We start from the raw sequence: 23,749 nt of genomic DNA on the forward strand, positions 1-23,749 counted from the left end.
GGTAGGAACTGAAAACCCAATCCACACGGGGTCCAAGAGGTGGTAGCCAAGATACCACTATATACGCCAACCTGACCCCTTCAATAAAGTTGCCACTTGTTTCTAAAACGATACCAGACTATTTATACCTTCAAGCCTCAGTTTGTGTATTGTACGTTGACTCAATTAGAGAAGCAACAATCTGTCGGTAGGGGTGTAGAGTTTGGAGGGAGGGGGGGCGGTGAAGTGATGAAAGCTTGTAGCATTTTCAAATCACAATTCGTGTTGCATTCGGATTCGCATGAAGTCTGAACCGGGCTACGGGCATTTCTTATGTTGTATTCTCATAACACCGAACAAGGTGTGATCGTGACGGTCACACGTATACACAAAAATCATCACAACGATACAAGCGTCTAGTCATATGCAAAGTCATTTGGGTACATATCCCGGGGAACATATCAATCCCAAACGGCAAGCCAGATCCTGATCACATTATAGACAGACCTACAGACACGCATATCGGGATATTTTCAACCATAGTTCAAGTGTTAAATAACACACAGTCTAAACAGTTTATAAAGGCAGATTTTTCCCCCCAATACCCCAGTGGACACCGGAGGTGAAAAATTTCCTATTTAGATTCAAATCATCAGGTGCATAAAGGGTTGTTTTCTTCTTATAAACCCGATGGCATATACTGATTAAGTTTGCATGAAAATATTTTAGATGTGTAGGCCGCTCAGAATAAATTTCCATTTCCTGCGAATTAGTGGTGAAGTTTATACTTATAGCTTTTGTTAGAAATGTCATGCATGGGGCCTCCTGCAGAGGGGAAGGGGTGGTGTGAAGCTATCGCTTGTCTGGGTAGTTTAGAATTTAGCTGTTTCGTTCTGTTTCTGCAATCAGTGTTGTTTTTCTGTTTTTCTTTTTATTCTCATGCGTGCCCTACAGCAGCATCCAACGACTATTTAGCTACAACAACTTTTCCGAGTTAAAAATAACAATAATAATAGACCCTAGTAATAATAATAACAATAAAAGGAGTTAAAATTTATATATTAAGTGCTTTTAAAGACAGTTGACACTATTGGTAATTGTCAAAGACTTGTCTTCACAGTTGGTGCATCTCAACATATGCATAAAATAACAAACCTGTAAAAATTTGAGCTCAATCGGTCCTCGAATTTGCGAGATTATAATGAAAAAAAAAACACCCTTGTGTCACACGACGTTGTGTGCTTTCTGATGCTTGATTTCGATACCTCAAATTCTAAACTTGAGGTCTCGAAATTAAAATTACTTCTTTCTCGAAAACTACGTCACTTCAGAGGGAGCTGTTTCTCACAAAATTTTATACCATCAACCTCTCCCCATTACTCATTACAAAGTCTTAATCAAGAAAGGTTTTATGATGATAATTATTTTGAGTGATTACCAATAGTGTCCACTGCCTTTAAATGCTCCCAGAGAGACTCACGAGACGTTGGCAATACAACTAATTAAAAGAATATTAGATTGAAAGTCACTGAAACAGAGAAGAAGCCAATTAAATATGGTCTTAAGCCAAATTGCCAATAAAAATACAACACTCTGGGGATGGGTAGCCCGTGGTAAAGTTTCAGCTCATTACAGTGTATAATTAGTGTCGAGAACAATAACAAAGGGTACGCGGGTACCAACAGCAACCTCCGGCCGCAGCATTCACCCCGGGAATTCGAGTCTTTAAAAACCGCCTTGTGGTGAGTCTTGGAGGTTCGTATTTATACTTAGTACTTTCATTGATTTCTAAGCATCGAGGGCTTTTCAGGTTTTTTTTATAGATGTTGTTTTGCTTTGTTATAACTGCATGATGCAACAAATCGGCTATACAAAATAGAGCTCACGATGACGTAGCGTGACGGGTGACTAGCTTCGCGTATCTTTTTACTCAGAATGATTGGTTTTTTTTAACCAGTTATAACCTGTTTACTTTCATGTGAACTTAATTTCCTTACTGATCGGTGACATTTTAAAGGAATTTCAGTTAAGATCACCTGTTGCAGTTTTCGTTCAAGCTGGTCTTTAAATATATAAACAAATTAAAATCAGTCAGTGGGGATGTTAGTATAAATAGCACAGCGTGTATTGTCGTGTGTTCGTTTTGAAACGGTGCCAAAAGTTTCGACCCCTAAACTCGGATATAAACCCCCTCTCTACATCATCCATTAAAAAAATATGGCGCACGAACTTGACAGTTGTCCTTTTTTAAAGTTTAGATCATAGTGTATTTTGGTTAAGGAAGGAAGAAAATCTATTCTAAATATAGAATTACTCTTTATCCAGATGTGGTGAGTAACTAACGTACAGATATGAATCACTTCCTTGTAGTTTAGCACACACTGTTCCTTCTCTCTCTCTCGCTTTCCCCCTCTCGGAAGAGACGTAAGCTTTCTGTCTGAATCCCAAACAGAAATCAGAGTTTGGATATTATGCTCTGATTGAGCTACTGAAGGCAAGGAGCACCTTTTGTTATCTTGTCGCCTTGTAAAACACCTCTTGTAAACATGTTGCAGCGGAGACATCATGATTTGTTGCTCCTGTTTGTGACATTTCTGTTATCTGAATTTGTTCTCGTCTCACCGCAAGGGATGAACTTCTACCCGAACATGGCGCAGGGACAGGGGCAGGGGCAGGGGCAGGGGTTCAGGCCTGGACAGGGACCGCAGACACCGGTCCAACACAACCCGCCACGGACCCCGGTTGTCCGGCAGCCAGAACCTCCAGCGCAGAACCCACCAGCGCAGAACCCACCAGCACAGGGCCACCCGGCACAGGGCCACCCAGGACAGGTGCCGGCAGGGCAACCCCCGTTACAACCATCTGCACCAATCCATGTGAAATACCTCATTCTCGGTGCCGGGGCAGCGGGTCTTCAAGCTGCTGAAACTCTCGTCAATAAAGGTGAACATGACTTCCTTGTTCTCGAAGCTTCCTCTACTTATGGAGGGCGAGTTCGTGACATCCCGTTCGCTGGAGTCCGGGTGGAGGCAGGAGCTGATACCCCGAGACCCAAGTCGGACGCCCTGGATAGCGCCGTAAGGGGGCTTGGTGCAAAGTTGAGGATACATAAGCCTGACTGGCAATCTCTCTCCATTATCAGTGAGCAAGGACATACTAACTTAACTAATGCCGCCAGGAGCACACACCTCTGGCCTAGGGTAAATATTGTTCAGTTATTTGCATGTTTGTAATGATCCATTTTATGGCGAAAAGTGCGCTTAAAGGCACTGGACACTATTGGTAACAATTGTCAAAGACCAGTCTTCTCACTTGGTGTATCTCAACAGAATGCACAAAATAACAAACCTGTGAAAATTTGAGCTCAATTGGTTGTCGAAGTTGCGAGGTCTTAATGAAAACAAAACTTTGTCACACGAAGTTGTGCGCTTTCAGATGCTTTATTTCGAGACCTCAAGATCTGAGGTCTCGAAATCAAATTCGTGGAAAATTACTTCTTTCTCGAAAACTACATTTCTTCAGAGGGAGCCGTTTCTCACAATGTTGTATACTAATCAACCTCTCCCCATTACTCGCTACCGAGTTAGGTTTTATGCAAATAACTGTTTTGAGTAATACCAATGGTGCTGCCTTTAAACGCGCCTAGCCTGTCCGCTATTTTGTGAGTTAAAATGCACTCGTATTAGACCTTTCCATCGTTGATAAACAAACCGCGCCGGTCGGCATGGACGGCCGAATATTAGCAAATCATTCAGTTGTGCTCACAGATATTGTGAACAAATTCAACATATCTTCAAACTGTCAGTTAAACATAAAATACCACATGACTGTTTTTGTTTCCCACAAATCGATACTTTTTTTCCCTGATTTTTTCCTGTTTTTTGCGCTGATGTGAGGATAAACTATACAAAAGTAGAAAATATTTTTCTAACAATGCAATTAGTCACGAACAAGTGAGAGATCTTGTGGGTCAAAAATAGGCTGTCGACCTGCAGGGTTTTAAGCATAGGAATAACCTCTTTCTTGAGTTGCTTATCGAACTTTGCCCTAATCGATTCGACGATCAAGACATCCAGCTGCATACTTTGTTAAAGCCACTTTAGAGTAGAATCTATATTATTTATAAACATTTACAACTCTGCATTCAAACCATCTTACTTTTATTAACAAATGAGAGATTTTGTGGGTCAAAAATAGGCTGTCGACCTGCAGGGTTTTAAGCATAGAAATAACCTCTGTCTTGAGTTGCTTATCGAACTTTGCTCTAATCGATTCGACGAGACATCCAGCTGCGTTTGTGAAAGCCACTTTAGAGTGGATTTATAAACATTTACAACTCTGCATTCAAACCATCTTACTTTTATTAAAAAGTGAGAGTTTTTGTGGGTCAAAAATAGGCTGTCGACCTGCAGGGTTTTAAGCATAGAAATAACCTCTGTCTTGAGTTGCTTATCGAACTTTGCTCTAATCGATTCGACGAGACCGACAGCTGCGTATTTTGTGAAAGCCACTCTAGAATGTAATCTATAAATATTTACAGTCGTTGCATTAAAACCACCACAGTTTACATGCAAATACAGCCCAGCTATATACATCAAACCCCTGGCAAGTTAAAGGAACACGTTGCCTTGGATCGGACGAGTTGGTCTATTAAAAGCGTTTGAAACCGTTTGTTATGAAATGCATATGGTTAGAAAGATGTTTTAAAAGTAGAATATAATGATCCACACAAGTATCACTCGAAATTGCACGCTTTTCCTTTTACGTCGCGAACTATCACGGTCGGCCATTTATGGGAGTCAAAATTTTGACTCCCGTAAATGGCCGACCGTTTTAGTCGACAGGGTAAAAAGAAAACCGTGCAATTTCGAGGCATGTTTGTGTGGATCATTGTATTCTACTTTTACAACATCTTTCTACCCATATGCATTTTATAATAAACGGTTAAAAACGCTTGTCAAAGACCAACTCGACCGATCCAAGGCAACGTGTTCCTTTAAGTGACAGGCAACCACCTCCGGGTTGTATATAGATCCAGGGTTCCCTGAAGGAAGGACGTGGACCATTTATTTGGTGTCATGCTGTACCAATGCACGGTCGAACAGTAAACCCTAGCTCATGAAACCCAGAACGCATTCACCTGGGGACGCACAAAATGTCACCGTGGGGTAGTGAGTGTGCGCACAAATTTCCGATGGTAATTTCCCTTTACTATAAGTGGAAAGTCCAACCACGAACACTTAAAGGCATCTTACAGAATTCAGAATAAAACTCGTTTAAGATTACAGATTTAAATCAAACTTTCACGGTCTAATGATGATGATAGTAGAAATTATCCCTCGAAAATTGATTAGAAATTAATAACTCTAGTTCTCATCCAGAGTTTATCGCTCAGTGAACGTTTCATTCAAATTTGTTTTAGTCGATTTCATGCAAGATGTGTAACCGGTTTTACACTTAAAGGCAGTGGACACTGTTGGTAATTGTCTAAGACTAGCCTTCACAGTTGGTGTATCACAACATATGCATAAAATAACAAACCTGTGAAAATTTGAGCTCAATCGGTCTTCGCACTTGCGAGATAATAATGAAGAAAAAAAAACCCTTGTCACACGAAGTTGTGTGCGTTTAGATGGTTGATTTCGAGACCTCAAGTTCTAAATCTGAGGTCTCGAAATCAAATTCGTGGAAAATTACTTCTTTCTCGAAAACTATGGCACTTCAAAGGGAGCCGTTTCTCACAATGTTTTTTATACCATAGGTTTTATGCTAAAAAATATTTTGAGTAATTACCAATAGTGTCCACTGCCTTTAAAGGCAACTTACAGAATTCAGAATAAAACTCGTTAAGATCACAGATTTACATCAAACTTTCACGGTCTAATGATGATGATAGAATAAATTATCCCTTGAAAATTGATGAGAAATAAATAACAGCTAGTTCCCATTCGGAGTTTATCGTTCAGTGAACGTTTCATTCAAATGTGTTTTAGTCGATGTCATGCAAGATGTGTAACCGGTTTTACACTATTCTCTCGTGACCCAGATGGCCGATCGATCTCAAACTTCTACAGGTTTGTAAGTTTATTTTGGGATCGAACAAAGAATTGACTATAGTGGGATTCGAACCAACGACCTCCGGATTAACGTGCCGGCGCTCTACCAACTGATCTATCTAACCCTATATTGGCGGTGTCCCTATTTTGTCAATATCTTTGTTCGGGGTGCCAGTCAGAAGCCATACAACCGTTACTGCCGTGTAGCCAGGGATCACACCCAAATTACGATACGACCTGGGAAGCGGCAGCCAGGCATGAAATTTCAAGTGAAACATTTTGGGTTGCTATTATCGTTTTGGGTTGCCTTCTGACCTGGTTCAATATGTTTATACATAGTGAATCCACACTTATCACACACGGACAACTAGTGTCATTTGTTTTACAGTGTTTCATCAGTGGCGGGCCAAGACAGTGGAGAAAGGGAAGTTACAAATTCAATGATTATTGTGATGTACTCATTTGCCGAGATACTGAGTCCTCAAGTTAGTGTTGAACAGATTAAAAGTTTCTAACTTCACGCTTAAACTGTCAACACATTTAGAGTGCAAAGTTTGACAGCATCCGTAACATTTTAGTGACATCATTCTGAGAAAAATCGTTCTCTAGTATTTTTGTACGAGGATATTTTAGGCCTTGAATTTGACAGTTTGACTGACAAATACTCCTTCGAGTGTAAAAATCTATTACAATTGTTTACATCCAACGACGTCATGTGACACATTTGACTCTGAAATAGTCATTTATGAACCAAACATCCCCCGTACACAAGATACCCATTAATTTCCCATTTTCTCAGAATGATGTCATCAGATGTTTTGGATGCCGACAAATTTTGCAGCGGGAGGGTATTTCGAATATATAGAGGCAAAATACACCATTTTAACGTGAAGTTAAGGACTTGTTATTTTCCTCAATTACATTAGGACTTTATCTATTTGATAATGAATATATCACAAAAGTGAATTGGTGATTTCCTTTCCTCTGTATAAGCTTTTATCACTGATCTTAATGGAGATAATTGACATTTATATAACAACATGTTTCCGCTGTGGTTTATATTTATCACACGGTATGATTGTTTGAAACAATTAACTCATGGTAATAATGTGATCCTTTTTATTAATAGATTACATCTTGAGTATCCAGATTTATTTATTTGTTTCCCCACAACATCTGAATGTAAAACTACTATACAGCAAAAGAAGAGCTAAGACAAATTAACTGTCGCAGACGGTGCATGTTTTGTTGTGATCGCCACACATTGAAAAACAAAACTTGCGAAACTGTCGGCTAAATATCAGCTTGGCATTTTGTCATGTTTTTGTTTCCCTCAACGCAGTGAAACTGAAGGTAAAATGGTTTAAACTTCTTGTCCTAGAAGAAACACTTTATGACTTTAACTTATACAAACCACATTGCATATGCCCTTTTAACTATTTATAAGTTGTTAAAAAAAAATTATTATTGATCGTGATGCCTAAGTGCAATGTTCAATTGTAACTATAGAAAGCTTCTGATTTCTCATTGACAGACTGCACATGCCGTGGTCGAAAGCTTAAACCTTGCAGAGGAATTATGGGAGTCACATGACTCAGACATGTCGGTGAGGGCAGCACTTAAAAGTATTGGCTGGTTCCCGAAGAATGGATTGGAGAGAACCATGGAATGGCTGCACTTTGATTACCAGTTGGGAGACGTTCCTCGTGTAAGTGGTTAGTCTTGGTTCCAAAAGATCTTACATTATACGAGTATGAGATTGTATAAGATATCGACGTCTTGAAAATATACTCGTGGGCACTTTGATTATGGCATTTTCAAAACCCGGGCTTCGACTTCGCATCTGCCGTAGGCACTGTTCCTGAACGGTGAAGTAGCTATTCAAAAGCACATGATTTTATAACGGCTAATGGAGTCTAAGCCGGAGATGAACACGAATGCGTGTTTCTAAAATACCCATACTTGACAATATTGTGTTTTATAGTGTATTGCTGTTTATTACTTATGATAGTTACAAACGAAAAATCTAGTTCGTAGTAGTAACTCTGAAAAATGCCTTGTGCAGATTATTATGCCAGCTCGAAGACCGTGCGATTCTCGCGCGTGTTGGAACATTATAAGGACCCGTGCGCAAGTAAGTTTCCTAATGGTTCCCAAAAAGTGTTCCTTTTTGAGAAGTGCACTTAGGCCCCTAAACAAAATAAAACCCTTATTTTTTCCGGTAATAGGTAACTTCATTGAAGTCCCACGCCTTTGACGCACCAGAGTTGACTGTACAGCAAGGACCCAACGCCGACCCACCGAGAGTAGTAACTGATCAAAAAGGTTTCAAGTCATACTTTGACGAACAGCTTCTCTTTATGCGTACACCAACTCACAGGTAAGTTCGTGTAGCCTTATGCTTACGGGAGTGACCTTGTGGGGTCTTTTACACAATGTGACAATGTACCCCATAATATAATGTTTTTGGTTCAACCTGGACCCCCTCAAGAGATTACTTAGCAAGACCCCACCAATGCTCCGTAAAAGGTTGTGAACACGTATCGTGACTGGCCGAGTGATGTGCAGCAGCAGTCGTGGTGTTCTTGGGCAAGACACTGACATAATTAATTGAATTAAATAATCACTGTTCATCACCCAAGAGTATAATATAGAGAACGGTGCTGTCTCGTGTTGCAGTATAAACTGTGACAGCACCGTTCACTTTTTTTATGGACATAATGTTTCTCAAATGAATTATTAAAGGTTTGGCAGATGTTAGTTGGCTACGTTTTACTAAAGCCGGAAGGAAAATTGATTGAAAATAGAAGGAAAATTAATCTTGTAATTACGCCACTCAGATACAATACAGACAAACTCAGAAAATGGCTTTGGCGGTTGCTGTCACACTGCAGATTTTATGTTACAGAGGGCGCTGTTCTTGTATATTGCTTTCTTCTTTGAAGGTACTGCCCCCACTAAAGAAACTCCCATAGCATACATTGCAAAATGCTAACATTCAAATATACACAAAAAAATACTTACAAGTCTCACAGCTTTTTACAGTAAATGGACAATATTATTCAATGACTCTATTTAATGTTGGAGTCCCGGGGCCCGTCAAGTTATTTTGTTCTTCAATGTTTTATTTGATTTTTTAGAAACGTGTGTGTCTCCATTTTATTTACAAATTTGTTTCCGTAAAAACGCATTTCATAGTGGATGCACGTCAGTTTACAGCTTGTTGAGCCAAGAGGTTAACAGCCTATGTGTTTAACCTTGAGGTATGACATAAGCCAATCAGCAATTTAAATAATTATTCGCGGTTCGTTAGGAACCAGTTAAGTCTTTTCCAAATTAAGTTGCTTGCAAATCAACAATTCCGTCACTTTCCGAAAACAACTCAAACTTCATTGCAATTTTTCTGACGCTCGCAGGAGTAAAATTCTCTACAACAAGTACGTGGTACAGGTAGAATACGGAAGTCCCCTCTTCGTGACAGTCCGCTGTACCGACGGAACAGTCTACCATGCCGACTGGGTCATCAGCACCTTCAGCCTGGGCGTCCTCCAGCACAAAGTCGTCAATTTCGTTCCGGCTTTCCCCGGCTGGAAGACGCGAGAATTGAACCGGTTCGTCATGGGTGCCCACACCAAGATCTTCCTTGAGTTTCCAAATACATTTTGGGGAAGCAAGGAGTTTATACTGCGTGTGGCTGAGAGGAGGGGGCACTTTCCGTTGCTTACTGACCTCAAGACAAGAAGTGAGTTGTCAAAGTTGCTCCGTCATAGGAAAACCTGTCCCCCAATGTGGCCCTTTTCGAAACCACGGCTTCTGATTTGAATTCGGCTTCAGGCTCCGTTCTCTCGTCTGGAGCCTGCGCTGATTATGGAGCTGAAGCCGTGGTTTCGAAAAGGAAATTATTGGTATGGGGTGGAGGATCAGGTTGAGGGCGCTATCAGAAGAAGTCTGTACACAGTTTTCCGTAAGGGGGAAGGGGACCAGATTTCCCGGGGATCATAATCTCCTGCCACACCCCAATATTGTGATCCCTCGATGGGGTGGGTGGGGCCACGTTTCATTATTATGTTTTACCCGATAGATTGGCAGTCAAAACCACAAACCAGTCTTCCTGATCCAAGACCATCTCAGAAAAATTGTTTGTATAATTCAACTGTTTCATTTCCTCATATTTTGTTTTGCCTTTCATACGGTTCTTAACAAAGTACGAAGAATTGAAAACGCGTGCAACAGGCCCAGGGCAACAGCAACAGGGCAGATTACTTGATCAATGTTGTCTCGCTCTACTTGCCCCGTTTCCCTGTGCCAAGGGGGATTTTGTTACAGGGTGCATCCACACATCCACCAAAAACGGAGTTAACATTGGCTCAAGGAAGTTGAGTAAAAAGAGCGCTATCAGACGAAATTTTCTACACAACTCACAATTAGAAAACATCTCCTCCCATACACTGGGGTGTCCTGTCCCATAATAATGAGCTGATGGAGGATGTTTCAAAAGAGGGCGCTATCATAATATGTTTGCACACAGTTCGCCATTTCGGAGACAGATTCTCGGGGGGGGGGCAGAATCTCTGCACACTTGCCACTATTAACAATAAGTTTGTTTGGATGGAATACTATTCCAGTTAGTAAAGACAAATAGCGCCCTCTGTTGACAATTCGAAGGAACTTGTCGCCGAACTTTTCATTGTGTCACTTTTGTCTTTTAGCGTCATCAAAGTCCACATGGTTGGGAATTACTTTAAGTTTTTTTTATCAAGAATTGAGGCACATCCCTAGGGGAACAAACAAAAACGCCCGGAAAGTTGTTCGATTTGTTTCTAAATATTGTTTCTACTCATTTTGTTTTCCAAACACAGTTCCAGAACTTCAACGCCTCGAGAAGCACGTCCTCCTAGTCGAGGTGACAGGAGATGAAGCCCGCCGGATTGACGGCCAATCGGTCTCCCGGACCAAGCAGGAGATCATGCGTACTCTCCGTAGGATGTTCACATTCAGGATCCCTGATCCTTTAGACATGTATGTATCCGGCTGGAACTCCAACCCATTGTTTATGGGCTCGCATAGTCTCTGGTCACCGGCTGTGGAGCCCAAGTGCTTCGCTAAGGTTTGTTTGTTTGTTTGTTTATTTGTTTGTTCTATTCAAATTCATACAATCATCATCATCATGTTGGCCGCTGTGTTCATCTGTAACCGTCCTCGTGTAAATGCCATTTATTTTTTATTTCTTCTGGTCCCTGTTGTTCGTGCAAAAACATTAGTGTCATCTCTCCATCTTCTTCTCTGTTTCCTGTTCCCTGTCCTTGGTTGCCAATCCATTATTCTTGTTGTCCATCTGTTGTCATTTCTTTGGGCAGTGTGTCCAGCCCATCTCCGTTTAGCTTGTTTAATTGTCCTTATGATGTCTCTGTTTCTTTTGTATTGCTGTGCATTTAAACATGTCTCTAATTGAGCTTTAGGATGTGATGTAGCATTTGTCTCTCCATTGCTCTCTGAGTTGTGCGGAGAACTTCCCCGAGTTACGTTACAAAAAACAAAATCACAAGCATAGTACTCGGTTGGGATTCGAACCCAAACCGACCTTTGTAATTATAGAGAAGTGAGATGCCAACATGCAACCGAGATTGCCCAATAGAAACAGTTTGAATCCTAAGTTTTTAGTTCTACTAATTAAAGGATGTATTAAACTTTGGAAATCTTATTTACAGGTCCAGTCCCGTCTCGGTAGACTTCTCTTTGCCGGGGAGTACACCAGTCTACGGTTCAGCGGGCATGTCCAGGGGGCCATCCAGAGCGGTAAGAGGGAGGCAGACAAGGCGTATCTGTGCAGCACCGGGGGGACGTGCCCACAGTGGACAGAGGGGTTACAATGTGCGTGTACTGGAACCACACCAACTCAACTGCAAGGGGGAACCCGAATGGGAGCCCAAGTGACGTCATGGATGGTGGGCGCGGCTGTAGTTGCAGCCATCTTTATTGGCAGGGTACACATTTAAATAACAGGCAAACTTTAGGTTGGGTGTATGACCTGGGCCCAATTTCATAAAGCCCGTAAGCACCTTTTACTTGGTTAGCACAGATAAGGGTTGCTAAATAGAAACATGTTTGACAGCCAAGATTACATAAAGTTTACATTGTTGTGAATGGTGCCCAACTCAATTTTTGCTAAAAAAAAGCATCACATTTGTCAAGCAGTATATTCTGCTCTACAACTTTATAAAATTGGGCCCTGCTTCTGGCAAGCAAGTATATTGATGAAACATCATGTGTTATTATAAAGAACAACAGTAGTTTCTATTATGGTTTTATTCTAGAGTGCCAATGAAGCGCAGACTTGTATATTTTTATATAAAATAACATCAACACCTTGTTTTGTATTTGTTGTTGTTGTTATGATGGTGTTGTTCTTGTTGTTTTTGTCGTCGTCGTGCAGTGCACATGTACATGGAATAACACATACTTCATTTCCCCTTTTGTGGAATCATGTGCTTTGTACATACAACAATGTCATGTAAAATAATATATTGCAACTCGTGAACTTTTAAAATCTACCCAGTGCAATTTTAATGTATTTAAAACTTCATCAATACAACAATTAACATTAGAAAAATGTATGTTTATGACGTTAAAACTTAATGTTTGTGTAACAATTTTGGAAAACCACAATATTTTTGCCTTTAAAAGCAAGAACGATTTTCAGCTTGCTAACCTCATTGAGTTGGAACTTTTTTTTTTTTCGAAACCCGACGTCGTATGGAATCAAAACGAACGCTTGAAAACATTAATTTAAAAGGAAATAATTACTAAATTTACACTTATTTACTAGATGCTGTGTTCTGAATTAGTTTATAAGTATAGATAAAACGTTTTTCTGTGTATGATAATCTCTTTAAAAATTATAATCATCATTTTTAATGATAAGTGGCTAGTGATAATAAGAAGTTTATACAGATTTGACAATTACGTAAGGCCAACAAAATATAAATGCTAAATTGTTTAATAGTTTGTTGAAATTTAAATCTTACTTTAAGTTAACTGTTATATCAAGTCTCTGTATTGTATTAATAATTATAAGGACAAAAGTAAGAATCCAATTACGAATTAAACAAGATAACTTTTCACATTCTGTAAACTTCCTTTCTGTACATAATTTGTAGAAGAGGGCGCCCTAGCATAATAACCTTTATTACGACAACCTAACCTGTAATAGTAGCACTCACACCGTTGTTCGATTGTGGGTAGCGCCAGATTTGGATTTATAAAGTCTCGCTCACATTACAGAAATTTCTAAAAACATGTTTCATGAATGTTATAATTTAATTACGATATTCAAGAACACAAAAGAACAAACAAAATAACACCTTAAGTGTCGAACGATCGAAGTACGCAAAATATTTGTACGAAGCCCCGCCATCATATTGATGTCCGCCCCCACCCTCCTTCCCCATCCCCGCTGCCCCTTCACAGTTGAAACATGAACGCACATTTATTATTAACACTCACGTCAGACTCTCTGAAGTAATTATTTATGGGCGTAGCAAGAATGCTGAAGCTTACGTAGTGAACGAAATGCAAACGGAAACTTAAGTCACTATAAAACACAAAACACCCCTTGTGTCCCCCAAGCATTCTACCATAGTTTCCGCGATGTCCAAGAATGAATCCAAGTGCCAAGTGAAATTAGCTCATTGTGTTAAATGGTTGGATTACCATTGCTTCCGAACTCAATTACATTGTATTAGTCAGCAACATATTCAAGCCTTCTTTCGCACGATTTATATAGAGAAACAGGGGAAAGTTTGACCTTCGAAGAAGATGACTAACTAGTTCGTAAGCTTGTGATGCTTAAACCACCCACATGACAACAACAAATTTTCCCCACGCATTTCGAAGAATTGGGTCGTCGTTTTTTAGAAGTTAAGATCAGTGGTTTTAGAAGTTAAGATCAGTGGTTTAGTATAAAGTGCCTCAATGCAGGTTGGTTGTCAGGGGTCGAAATTGCCACTAGCCCGCTAGCCCGGGACTACCAGATTTACAGCCGGGCTACTCATTTTTCCAGTTTGATAGCCCGACGGGCTAGTGGAAAAATAATGCAAAAATCATCATCACAAACAATAAAGAACTATGTTATTGGTGTATTGTAAAGTTTGAGCCGTGACGCGAGACATAATGGTCTTTCGGGCTACCAAAATCTAATCAGGGCTACTAAAAATTATTGGTCACTAGCCCTGCTGACTACCATGGAAATGCACTTAATTTCGACCCCTGGTTGTCTATATCTGACTTGTAAGTTCTATACCCCGTATAGGCCGGCTATACGTTCCCTAATGGAGGTACTGTAGCCACATTAAGGCCGGAGCTTCTACTTGTCAGTTATCGTTTCGTAGATGGAGTGCAGCGCATTATTTTATTTATCGTGTTGGTGAAGACGAGGTAGACATATTTCTACCTCCATGGTGAAGGGGTTTGGATCAACGTTACAACCTCTTCCCCAGTGACCTTTTCATGGTATAGCGCCTTTGTCATGCGCCAGTGCGTCCCCGACCTCATTCCTCATATCTCTCAGGGTGTTTGAGCATGAAACTAGGCTTTCTGCTTCTTCTCATCCATTAAACTCCTTGCTTTGCTGATGATGTTGAACATAAGAGAAATTCCAACAGTTTTAATTCACGTAGGCTGATGACAGCACATGCAATTATTTGGAACCCCTTGCATTGTGCATGTTTCCCTCAATCCTACAATCTAGACTGCTTCAAGAGGAATATCAATTCCTACCTTCATCAGCTCCCCTGAGTTATTTTTATCTTGAATATTGATGTTTTCTTGTAGCCCCATACCAAGAGAGGTGTTTAGCCTTGTTTCGGGCCAACTTATGTTTAGAAAAGTATGCAACAAATATCAAAGAACCTAGGACACAAACGTACGAGTCGCAAGTTTCGTTATAGCCCGCTGGCACTGTTCGTGCTGTACGCTATAGAAATACAGGCAGCATGGATCTGCCTTGACTGAAGGCCAACTATAATGGTTATTAAGTCATGGTTCCCCCAATAGTTGGTGTATACATTAGAGTCATTATCCCTTGTTATTTCAATACTTACTCCCATTTTTCACGAGACAACCCAACTACTCCTAATTCGACCTTACCTCAGTGCAGCCATGGAGCAATCTAGTTAGTGCTCCTTGGTGCAATAGACTTGCATCTTAAGTGCTATTCACACGGGAGCAATTTAACTGGGGTCCATTGTTTAACTTTAGCCATGTTTGTAAAATGTAGCAATGTGTGACAAGATTTTGCAAGAAAACAAAATTGTTATCCTTTTACACGAAGTACAATAACTTTACAACCATGCTTCAATTTATCAAGGGACCCTTGCCAAATTGCTCTTGTGTGAAAGGGCTTTAAAGTACATCAGTCTGTACTTTATTGAGAGAAGTCGCCTTGTTAAAAAAAAAAAACAAGATCAGATAGGCCAACACATTGTCAGTCAAAGTGCTTTTCTCCATCAGTCCATTCCGCTCGCACGCTCATGATTCTGATACAGGCACTTGACACTATCAGTAATTGTCGAAGACCAGTCTCCTCACTTGGTGTATCTCGACATTATGCACAAAACAACAAACCTGTGGAAATTTGAACCCAATTGGCTATACAAAGTTGCGAGATAACAATGGAAGAAAAAACATCCCTGCCACACGCGCTTGTGTAATTTCATCAGATGATTGATTTCGGGACCTCAAAATCTAATTCTGAGTTCTTGAAATCAAATTCAAATACTTCAATGGAAAATTACTTCTTTCTCGAACTAAATTTCAGCGGGAGCCGTTTCTCACAATGTTTTATACCATCAACAGCTCTCCATTGCTGGTTACCAAGTAAGTTTTTATGCTAACAATTATTTTGCTAACTACCAATAGTGTCAGTGCCAATGTCCACAGATTTACATTAAACTTACACAGTTTGAAGATTATGATAGTAGAAAGCTTCCCTCGAAATGTTACTTACTGAGGTGCTGTAGTTTTTGAGAAATGAGTAAAGGTAATAATTTTCGTCTTAGTTTTAGCATGTAAAAACGTATTAACCAGTTATGCTATGTTTTTTTTCTTCATAATATCATAACTGGTTAAGGGGATTTTACATGCTAAAATCATTTTGGTCTCATGAGACCAACATTATTTTGTGACTTGTTTTACTCATTTCTCAAAAACTACACAACCTTAGTTAATAATATTTGAAGGGAAGCTTTCCACTATCATTATCTTCAAACCCTGAATGTTTAATGTAAATCTGTGGACACTTTGAAAAAGTACCAGAGAAAGAGTAGTCCTACATATACCTAACTAAAGTTGTCTTCTTCTAACTCCGATAGCCTTGGTTTGTGCGAGAGTCATATCATAATTTGGATGAATTCATCAACAGCACCCCCCCCCCCCACATCTCACAATCTCACCCTAATCTTTCAAAAATAAACCTCATGAACAATATGAGTGGATACCCTTCCATAAAGCATGGAGGTAAGCGTAGAGCATATTATTTCAACCATGGGGTTTCAATTCAACGAAGTTGATTCACAAAACGAGTGGGCCCCAATTTACATACAAGGCTTAAATTGTGTTTTTTGTTCACTTAACGATTTGGATTACCAAGTTGTGGTATTCAATGCACTAATTGAAAAGGGAGTTTCCCTGTCTATACAATGGTCTTGTGTCAAAAGAAACCATTGATGATGACGTGTTTATGGGCTGGTCAAAAGGTTTCAAAGAAATTAGATGATTAGGTTTCTTGATAACCTCTTGCTCTGCCTTGATTATCCGTTATACCTCTGATCCGTTGGTAAGCCAACGTCACAAAAAACGATAATGTAACTGCTACGAATGGCATCTGGGGTAGTGGTAAAGGCAATACATTGTAGTTGAAAACTTTGTACAGAAATCTTATTTGAGCTATGGGGATTCTGAATAAGAACCGGTGATGTTCCAACTTAAAGTTAAAGTTTGAGAAGATTCACTCATTAATTACATTCCCCCCCCCACCTCTTCACACCCTTGATATTGTCCTTTGTGTTTCCATCTTCTTGTGGTCAAGCCAGTCCCTTCCCTTTACACCCCCTCCCTTTGTCCCCCTATTCATTGTTAACACCTTGCTTTTTTCTGCATGCTTTCTAACCACATTCATGTATTTCCACTTCACTGTTTATGTTTCGCTTAGTTACCTGTTCATGTTTGTTGTGTTGTCGTTAAAATTAGCCTTCGAGAAAGACTCTGCTAGGGTCGAAACGTCAGGACATTTTAATGTCCTGAGTGACTTAAACCATGGAGGAAGGAATACTCAAATCTTCAGAAAATAAAATAAGCTGTTCCAAACAACTTACCAACCAAATGGACCGATGGCATACATGCAAATAGTTAAAACTAATTTTATTTTCTGAAGATTTGAGCATTCCTTCCTCCATGGTTTAAGTCACTCAGGAATAAGGTTTCTGCAGCGACACAATGTGAATAATCTCTTTTGACTGATTATGTGTGTATTTCTTGGGGGAGGAAACAAGTTAATACTCAACGTTATGACCAGTCGCTCTGTGTGACGTCAGGAGAGAAACTCTATTATGCATAAAAAGGCGCGGTGGAACAACATGATGGAACTGTGTGGCCGTGGCCGTAGACGTATTAGCTTTAGCCGCGGTTGGGTACAACTGTGGTAGCATACAGAATGTTCTTTTTGTTTAAATATATGCAAAAACCCCAATGAGGATACAAAATGACTAATGAGCAGTGGAAAAATGGGAAAATACATTTCCCGCATCAAGGAGACCAATTTTATCACAGGATGAGCTCGGCTGACTACTCACTCTAAACCCCTTGATTATGACCATATTTTAACAATGCGAACCACACAACAAACAAAACAAAAGGTACCCGTAATTAACTTTAAGAAAGTCAACATCGTCCAATTTGTTTCCAGGCTGAGATGAGCTTGACAATGATTAGACATCGAACCCGCTACGCATCACGACTCGACGGCACGCATCAACGTGATCATTGGATGGTTTTGTAGCTCAGTTGGGATGATCAACCGCTCGAGTCAGATCAAACGGCATTTATACCAAGTAATAGTGAACTAATGTAAGGCATCGGCGTGATTATTTGGTAGTTTCACTGCTCGAGTCAATGGATTGTTCATATGTACAGCATTTTTACCAAGTAATAGAGAACTAATTTGATGCCAAGTGTATGAGCTTGCGCGATCTAAGATCATGATGGGAACACCGTCTTGGATTTGAAGTGGACCAATGAAGCCGCGTAAGGAAACAACACAAAAGTCATATATTTCCTAACGCCAAATAGAGCACTACAATGTGGGACGGTGACTTCAAACAGTAAGAGAAATCTGCCGTGCCCATCACAAGTAAAGGGTGTCTAAAATTCATCACGCAAGTGCTGCATAACCTTCGCCTTATACTTGTGAATTTCATAAATTGACAGTTGACTAAAATAGCCTACACCGTTTCACACGTGTTTTGTTTCTCAACGGTTTAACTTGTCTGAGGGTCATTTGAATGCGGTCATTGTTCACTTGTTTGCTTTGGTTACGGGAGCCCTGCCCAATGTCAACGCAGAGGAGGATTTGAAAACGCACGTCAGAATTAGCACATGATGTCATCAATAGACACATGCGTGGCATAGAGGGCCTACTGCAATTGACACAATGAGCATGGGTCTGCCGATGTTGTGAAGAGATACCCTCGTTAATTGACAGTGACAGCAATCGACGGCCCAAGTTCGTGAGAGTTAAGGTACTGAAAGAAACTATTCATTCTACCTCCATGATTGAACTATGAATTTCCCGGAAGGGGGTGTATCGCTATCGCCTTGAGGATGGAGTCAGTTTAATAAGTGGGTGAACTTGACACTCTAAGGGCATTCGATGTTGAGCTGTTCACCGCGGTAACTCGGGACTTATTGTTGGTGAGGGGTTTTCATACGAGATACAATGATGAGTGTCAACGGCTCGCTATCTGAAGCTGAAACCTACACTAGTATTACCGATGTGAACATTACTACAGCTTCGCCACCGATGGGGCCACCGATGGACGGGCCACGGTGCCGTTGGCCGGCTCCTACTCCAGACTGGCCGGTAGCATTTGCGGAGTGGCAATGGGGGTGGTACGTACACATCTACACATTCCCTACGCTGTATCTCTTTCTGACCATCTACATAATCGTGTGGTTTGTAAGCGGTTGTTTAAACGGGGAGTCCAGAAGCGAAGGAGGGTACCGTGGGAACAAGAAGACACCCCGTCTGAACGCCACACTGCACGGGTTAGTTCTCGTGTCGTGCTCGTCAAGGTGTACCTTTCTGTACATTGACCCGTACGGAACTCGGAAACTGCTTCCATGTCCACTGGGACCAGTCCTGTGGTCAATGGGATGGCCTTTCATCACGGCATCGATAAGTGTGCTCCTTCTTGTTCTCCTCGAAACAACAAAGATGTCTCTAGCTCCTCCGAAGTTTCAGCGGCCGTCTATCCTGGCCTGCATCGTCGTCCCCTCTCTGTGCTTCGTCCTGGTGACTGACTTTCTCGTTGCGTACGACAACTCGACAAAATATGCCCTGCTGGTGTGCCAGGTCATGTTCATTATCTGGGGTGCCCTACTTGGCTCGGGGTTCCTCTTCGTGGCGTGGAAGATGCGGCACATCGTCGCAAACTCCAAGGGGTGTTACACCAGCGAGGAAGTAGGCGTGCGAGAGACGGGTCGCCTGAAGCGACTGAACATTATCGTTCTCTCCTGTTCGCTCGTCGGACTTGCCCTCACCGTGACCAATCTCTACGCCGTGGTGTCGATCTTCATCCCCTCGTTCCGTTCCGGGTATACCAGCCCATGGAGGTGGATGGTTTTCCAAACGTGTCAGCGCCTTCTGGAAGTGTCAATTGTCGTTCTTGTCTTGATGGCTGTCGCTGGAACGGGTAAGTGGAGCAGGAAGTCGGTAGCACCGTCCTCGGCTGCTGTCACCAGGGCTGGTACTGCGTCGGTCTCCAACATCCCAGTTTAGGATACCTCTTCAAAAAAAAACTATTACAACAAAAAAAACTACTGTAAACTCGTTCAAGAAAACGCTGATAAATATTCTGTTGGGAATTCAATGTAAATATTTAACTTTACTGCAAACGCAGAATGAAAAATAAAAATGTATGAACAACTATTGTAAAAACTCGTTTAAAAAGTGGTTTTAATCCACTGCTAAAAGAAATATTCGGTTGAAAAGTCAATTTTTAAAACTATTAAGAAATTGTAAACGCAACATGAAAGATAACTTTTATATTTGCGTTAGGGCAGGTAAAAAGAAAGACAAAGATAAAACAACAATATAATTGATACCTTGAAGTCGTAGTTCATTTCCATGTCGTTCACACGAATTACTTTACATTGCAATGATGTTGTTCCCTCAAAAAATGTGTCATACTATTTCGTTCCGTTTGGAAATTATTTCGTTTTCTGAAAGTATCAAGTGTCGAGAAAATGAAAGTAGATTTCGAGGGGACGAGTACATTTCTATTATGGGACAATGTCGGCCTATATATATATATTTTTTTACATTCTATTATGTTGTTCCATTAGTATTTTGTTCTTTATTTTTTACCAGTCCTGTCCCTTAAAGACAGTGGACACTATTGGTAATTGTCAAAGACTAGTCTTCACACTTGGTGTGCCGCAACATATGCATAAAATAATAAACCTGTGAAAATTTGTGCTCAATCGGTCGTCGAAGTTGCGAGATAATAATGAAATTAAAAAAAACCTTGTCACACGAAGTTGTGTGCTTTCAGATGCTTGATTTCGAGACCTCAAGTTCTAAACTTGAGGTCTCGAAATCAAATTCGTGGAAAACTACTTCTTTCTCGAAAACTGTCACTTCAGAGGGAGCCGTTTCTCACAATGTTTTATACCATCAACCTCTCTCCATTACTCGTCACCAGTTAAGGTTTTATGATGATAATTATTATTTTGAGTAATTGCTAATAGTGTCCACTGCCTTTAAGAGACATGAAGTATAAGTCGAGGTTTATGTCTTTTTTATAGGCTTAAATGCAGTGGACACTATTGGTATTTACTCAAAATAATTATTCGCATAAAACCTTCCTTACTTTGTATGAGTAATGGGGACAGGTTGGTTGTATAAAACGTTGTGAGAAACGGTGTTGCATGCACTTGTGTCCTCTGTGCAATACTATCCGGAGGACATTATTGCATATGCAATACTGTCATCCGGACGGTTTTGCATATGCAATCGTGTCCGCCCGGACGCTGCTGCATAATGCAATTGTGTCCGCCCGGACACATTTGCACATGCAGTTGAGTGTCCGCCCCCGTGCAAAACCGTCCTTGCAGTACATATAACGCCCTTGGTCGACGGGACACGTTCGCCATGTTCTACAAGCTAAGTGCATGTCATGTTTGACATGAGAAATGTTCGGCCGTTGGGTATTCGCTACAATCATAAATAAATACGTGAATATTCATGCTGCATATACGTATGTTCAGTGCATGCACCCTCGCTTACGCACGAATGTACATGTGCTGTCATGTACGTGTCTACCGGACGGTTTTTGCATAGCCCGGGACACGATTGCACATGCAAAACTGTCCGGAGCGGACAGTATTGCATGGCGGACACAATTGCATCTGACAACGGCTCCCCTCTGAAGTAACGTATTTTGTTTTTCGTTTTAGTTATCTCGCAACTTCGATGAGCAATTGAGGTCAAATTTTCACAAGTTGATTATTTTATGCATGTGTTGCGATACACCAAGTGAGAAGACTGATCTTTGACAATTACCAACAGTGTCTACTGCCTTTAAGGGATAAAACGTGTTGTTATCTTTGATTGGTGTACTCGAAACAGATGAAACAAATGAAAGAAATAGCAAACAAGCAGAACTCAAAGCCGAGGGTTAAGAATATACAGTTTATGGTTTTTTTTATAAACGATTATGTACAACCTGATCTTATCTTTCAATAGTGTAATTGAGCATATCAATACATTGGATTTTTTGTTAACTTTTTATGACATTGAACTGATGAGACACATCAGCAAAATATTTTTGTTTTCTTTCACGTTAAAATGGAATTAAAGAAGTCAGTAATCTTGCCATTGAATTTCCAGTTTAGTCTTCGTATACACATATCGGTAACACTGTGTTCGTAATGCTTAATCTTAAAGAGCCAATAAAGGATGATCTCAATATGTCAACTATTACTTTTATTTATGGCCAAATAGACATCGCAGATACCGGTTATAATAACCATTTTACTCTCAAAATTTGCAGTTAGTAATAAATAACTCGAGTCAAAAATGTACCCGGCCGCGCGGCTTTTTGAGCCGAGAGTCAAAAACGGCTTATCTATTGTAATGACCCTGGACGCCAGTGACGATTTTCCCCTATTGGTTTTGAACACAGTTCTCGAGCTTTGGCATTTCCACACCAAATAGCCGCCACTGACGTCACGATTCCTTTGTCGCGCGGGTTGGTTTGACCCCACGTTTTTCAGAAATTTGGCTTGGAGCGTTCTGGAGAAAAACCCATTTTACCATGTTTTAACGTGAGGTAAGAGACTCATTATATTTTTAATGTTTCCTATGGACCCCAGCTATTAGAAAACTGTAATATCTATATATTTGAGATCATCCCTTGATTGGCTGTTTAAAGAGACGCATCCTTGGATTGGGTGCTTTGACCACAGAAAAGGCTTTTGAAGCGTTTGTTATGAAATAAATAAGGTTGGAAAGGTGTTTTTAAAGTACAATATTGATCAACAAAAACATAACTCGAAATTGTGTGGTTTTCCAATTTGATTACTTAACACGGTCCCGTCTATTTGTGGAGTCAGTCATTAATTTTCTGAAGTGAAAGTGTATTTGGACATCTGTGAAAGCACACACATTTTCGGCAACAAGGGTGCTTTTCTTTCATATTTTAGATGAACATGTCAGTCCAAATTTACACATGTTTTTTATTTTGTGCTTGTGTTAGGATACACCAAGTGAAAAAACTGGTCTTTGACAATTACCAAGAAAGGTGTCTAGTGCCTTTAAGTCATCTAAAACATATTGTGTGCATTATTAACACCCATCATTCTGTTACTTGTGTGTCAAAGGAAAATGAGCAAAGTTAGCCAACAAAATTGTCCCGAACACTCTTTAAAACCTATGGGGCATTTGGGAAACCGCAGCTACAACTCCGCCTTTATGATGCGTCCTGCCTGAAGCCCTATGTCAAAAAGACATTGTTTCAACGCTGACGGAACCAAGACCGTGGTTTCGAAAAGGCATTATAGAGAGAGTGGCATTTTCATTACAATAAAAATGGCGTTAGAATAAGCTTGCCCGTTCAGTTATATACATCCGTCGAAATCAATATATAAAATTTGTATTACTATTAATAAAGGGTTGAATAATGAGAATGATGATATTAATGTAGGCCTATATGTCTCAATGAAATTCTATTTTAAGAAGCCACCTGTAGAGTCAGACATAAATAAACCGTTGTTATTTGAGCACAAATGAAAAAGCACAGCTTGGTGGAAGTACAGCCTAATAACTGTATATTGTGTTTTATTGTAATTCAGGTATCTGTATAATTAATGTGTTTCGGCTTTAGTTTGTACTGTTGTCGTTAGGAAAGTTAAGATCCACTCAAAGGCAATGTACGCAATTG

General features: G+C 40.3%; 2 protein-coding genes across 2 annotated transcripts; both read left to right on the top strand.

The window, feature by feature from the left end:
• The first annotated feature begins 2,394 nt into the window (after positions 1–2,394).
• Positions 2,395–13,107, top strand: LOC139938757 (uncharacterized). Its single transcript, XM_071934375.1, has 6 exons — positions 2,395–3,179; positions 7,570–7,743; positions 8,264–8,415; positions 9,452–9,777; positions 10,895–11,142; positions 11,744–13,107. Exons 1-6 carry the CDS (start codon positions 2,526–2,528, stop codon positions 12,029–12,031), a joined length of 1,842 nt encoding a protein of 613 aa, XP_071790476.1. The 5' UTR covers positions 2,395–2,525; the 3' UTR covers positions 12,032–13,107.
• Positions 13,108–18,696: 5,589 nt separating this feature from the next.
• Positions 18,697–23,511, top strand: LOC139938504 (uncharacterized). The gene has a single exon (XM_071934071.1). It carries the CDS (start codon positions 19,024–19,026, stop codon positions 20,083–20,085), a length of 1,062 nt encoding a protein of 353 aa, XP_071790172.1. The 5' UTR covers positions 18,697–19,023; the 3' UTR covers positions 20,086–23,511.
• Positions 23,512–23,749: the final 238 nt, after the last annotated feature.

The sequence above is a fragment of the Asterias amurensis genome, chromosome 6, assembly GCF_032118995.1.
Source record: "Asterias amurensis chromosome 6, ASM3211899v1".
Taxonomy (NCBI): domain Eukaryota; kingdom Metazoa; phylum Echinodermata; class Asteroidea; order Forcipulatida; family Asteriidae; genus Asterias; species Asterias amurensis.

Bases quoted from the DNA above. Each gene is read 5' to 3' on its own strand.
- LOC139938757 (XM_071934375.1), top strand. From the start codon at position 2,526: ATGTTGCAGCGGAGACATCATGATTTGTTGCTCCTGTTTGTGACATTT. The intron at 3,180-7,569 runs GTAAATATTGTT...TCTCATTGACAG, and splicing joins GCACACACCTCTGGCCTAGG to ACTGCACATGCCGTGGTCGA. The intron at 8,416-9,451 runs GTAAGTTCGTGT...TGACGCTCGCAG, and splicing joins ATGCGTACACCAACTCACAG to GAGTAAAATTCTCTACAACA.
- LOC139938504 (XM_071934071.1), top strand. From the start codon at position 19,024: ATGATGAGTGTCAACGGCTCGCTATCTGAAGCTGAAACCTACACTAGT.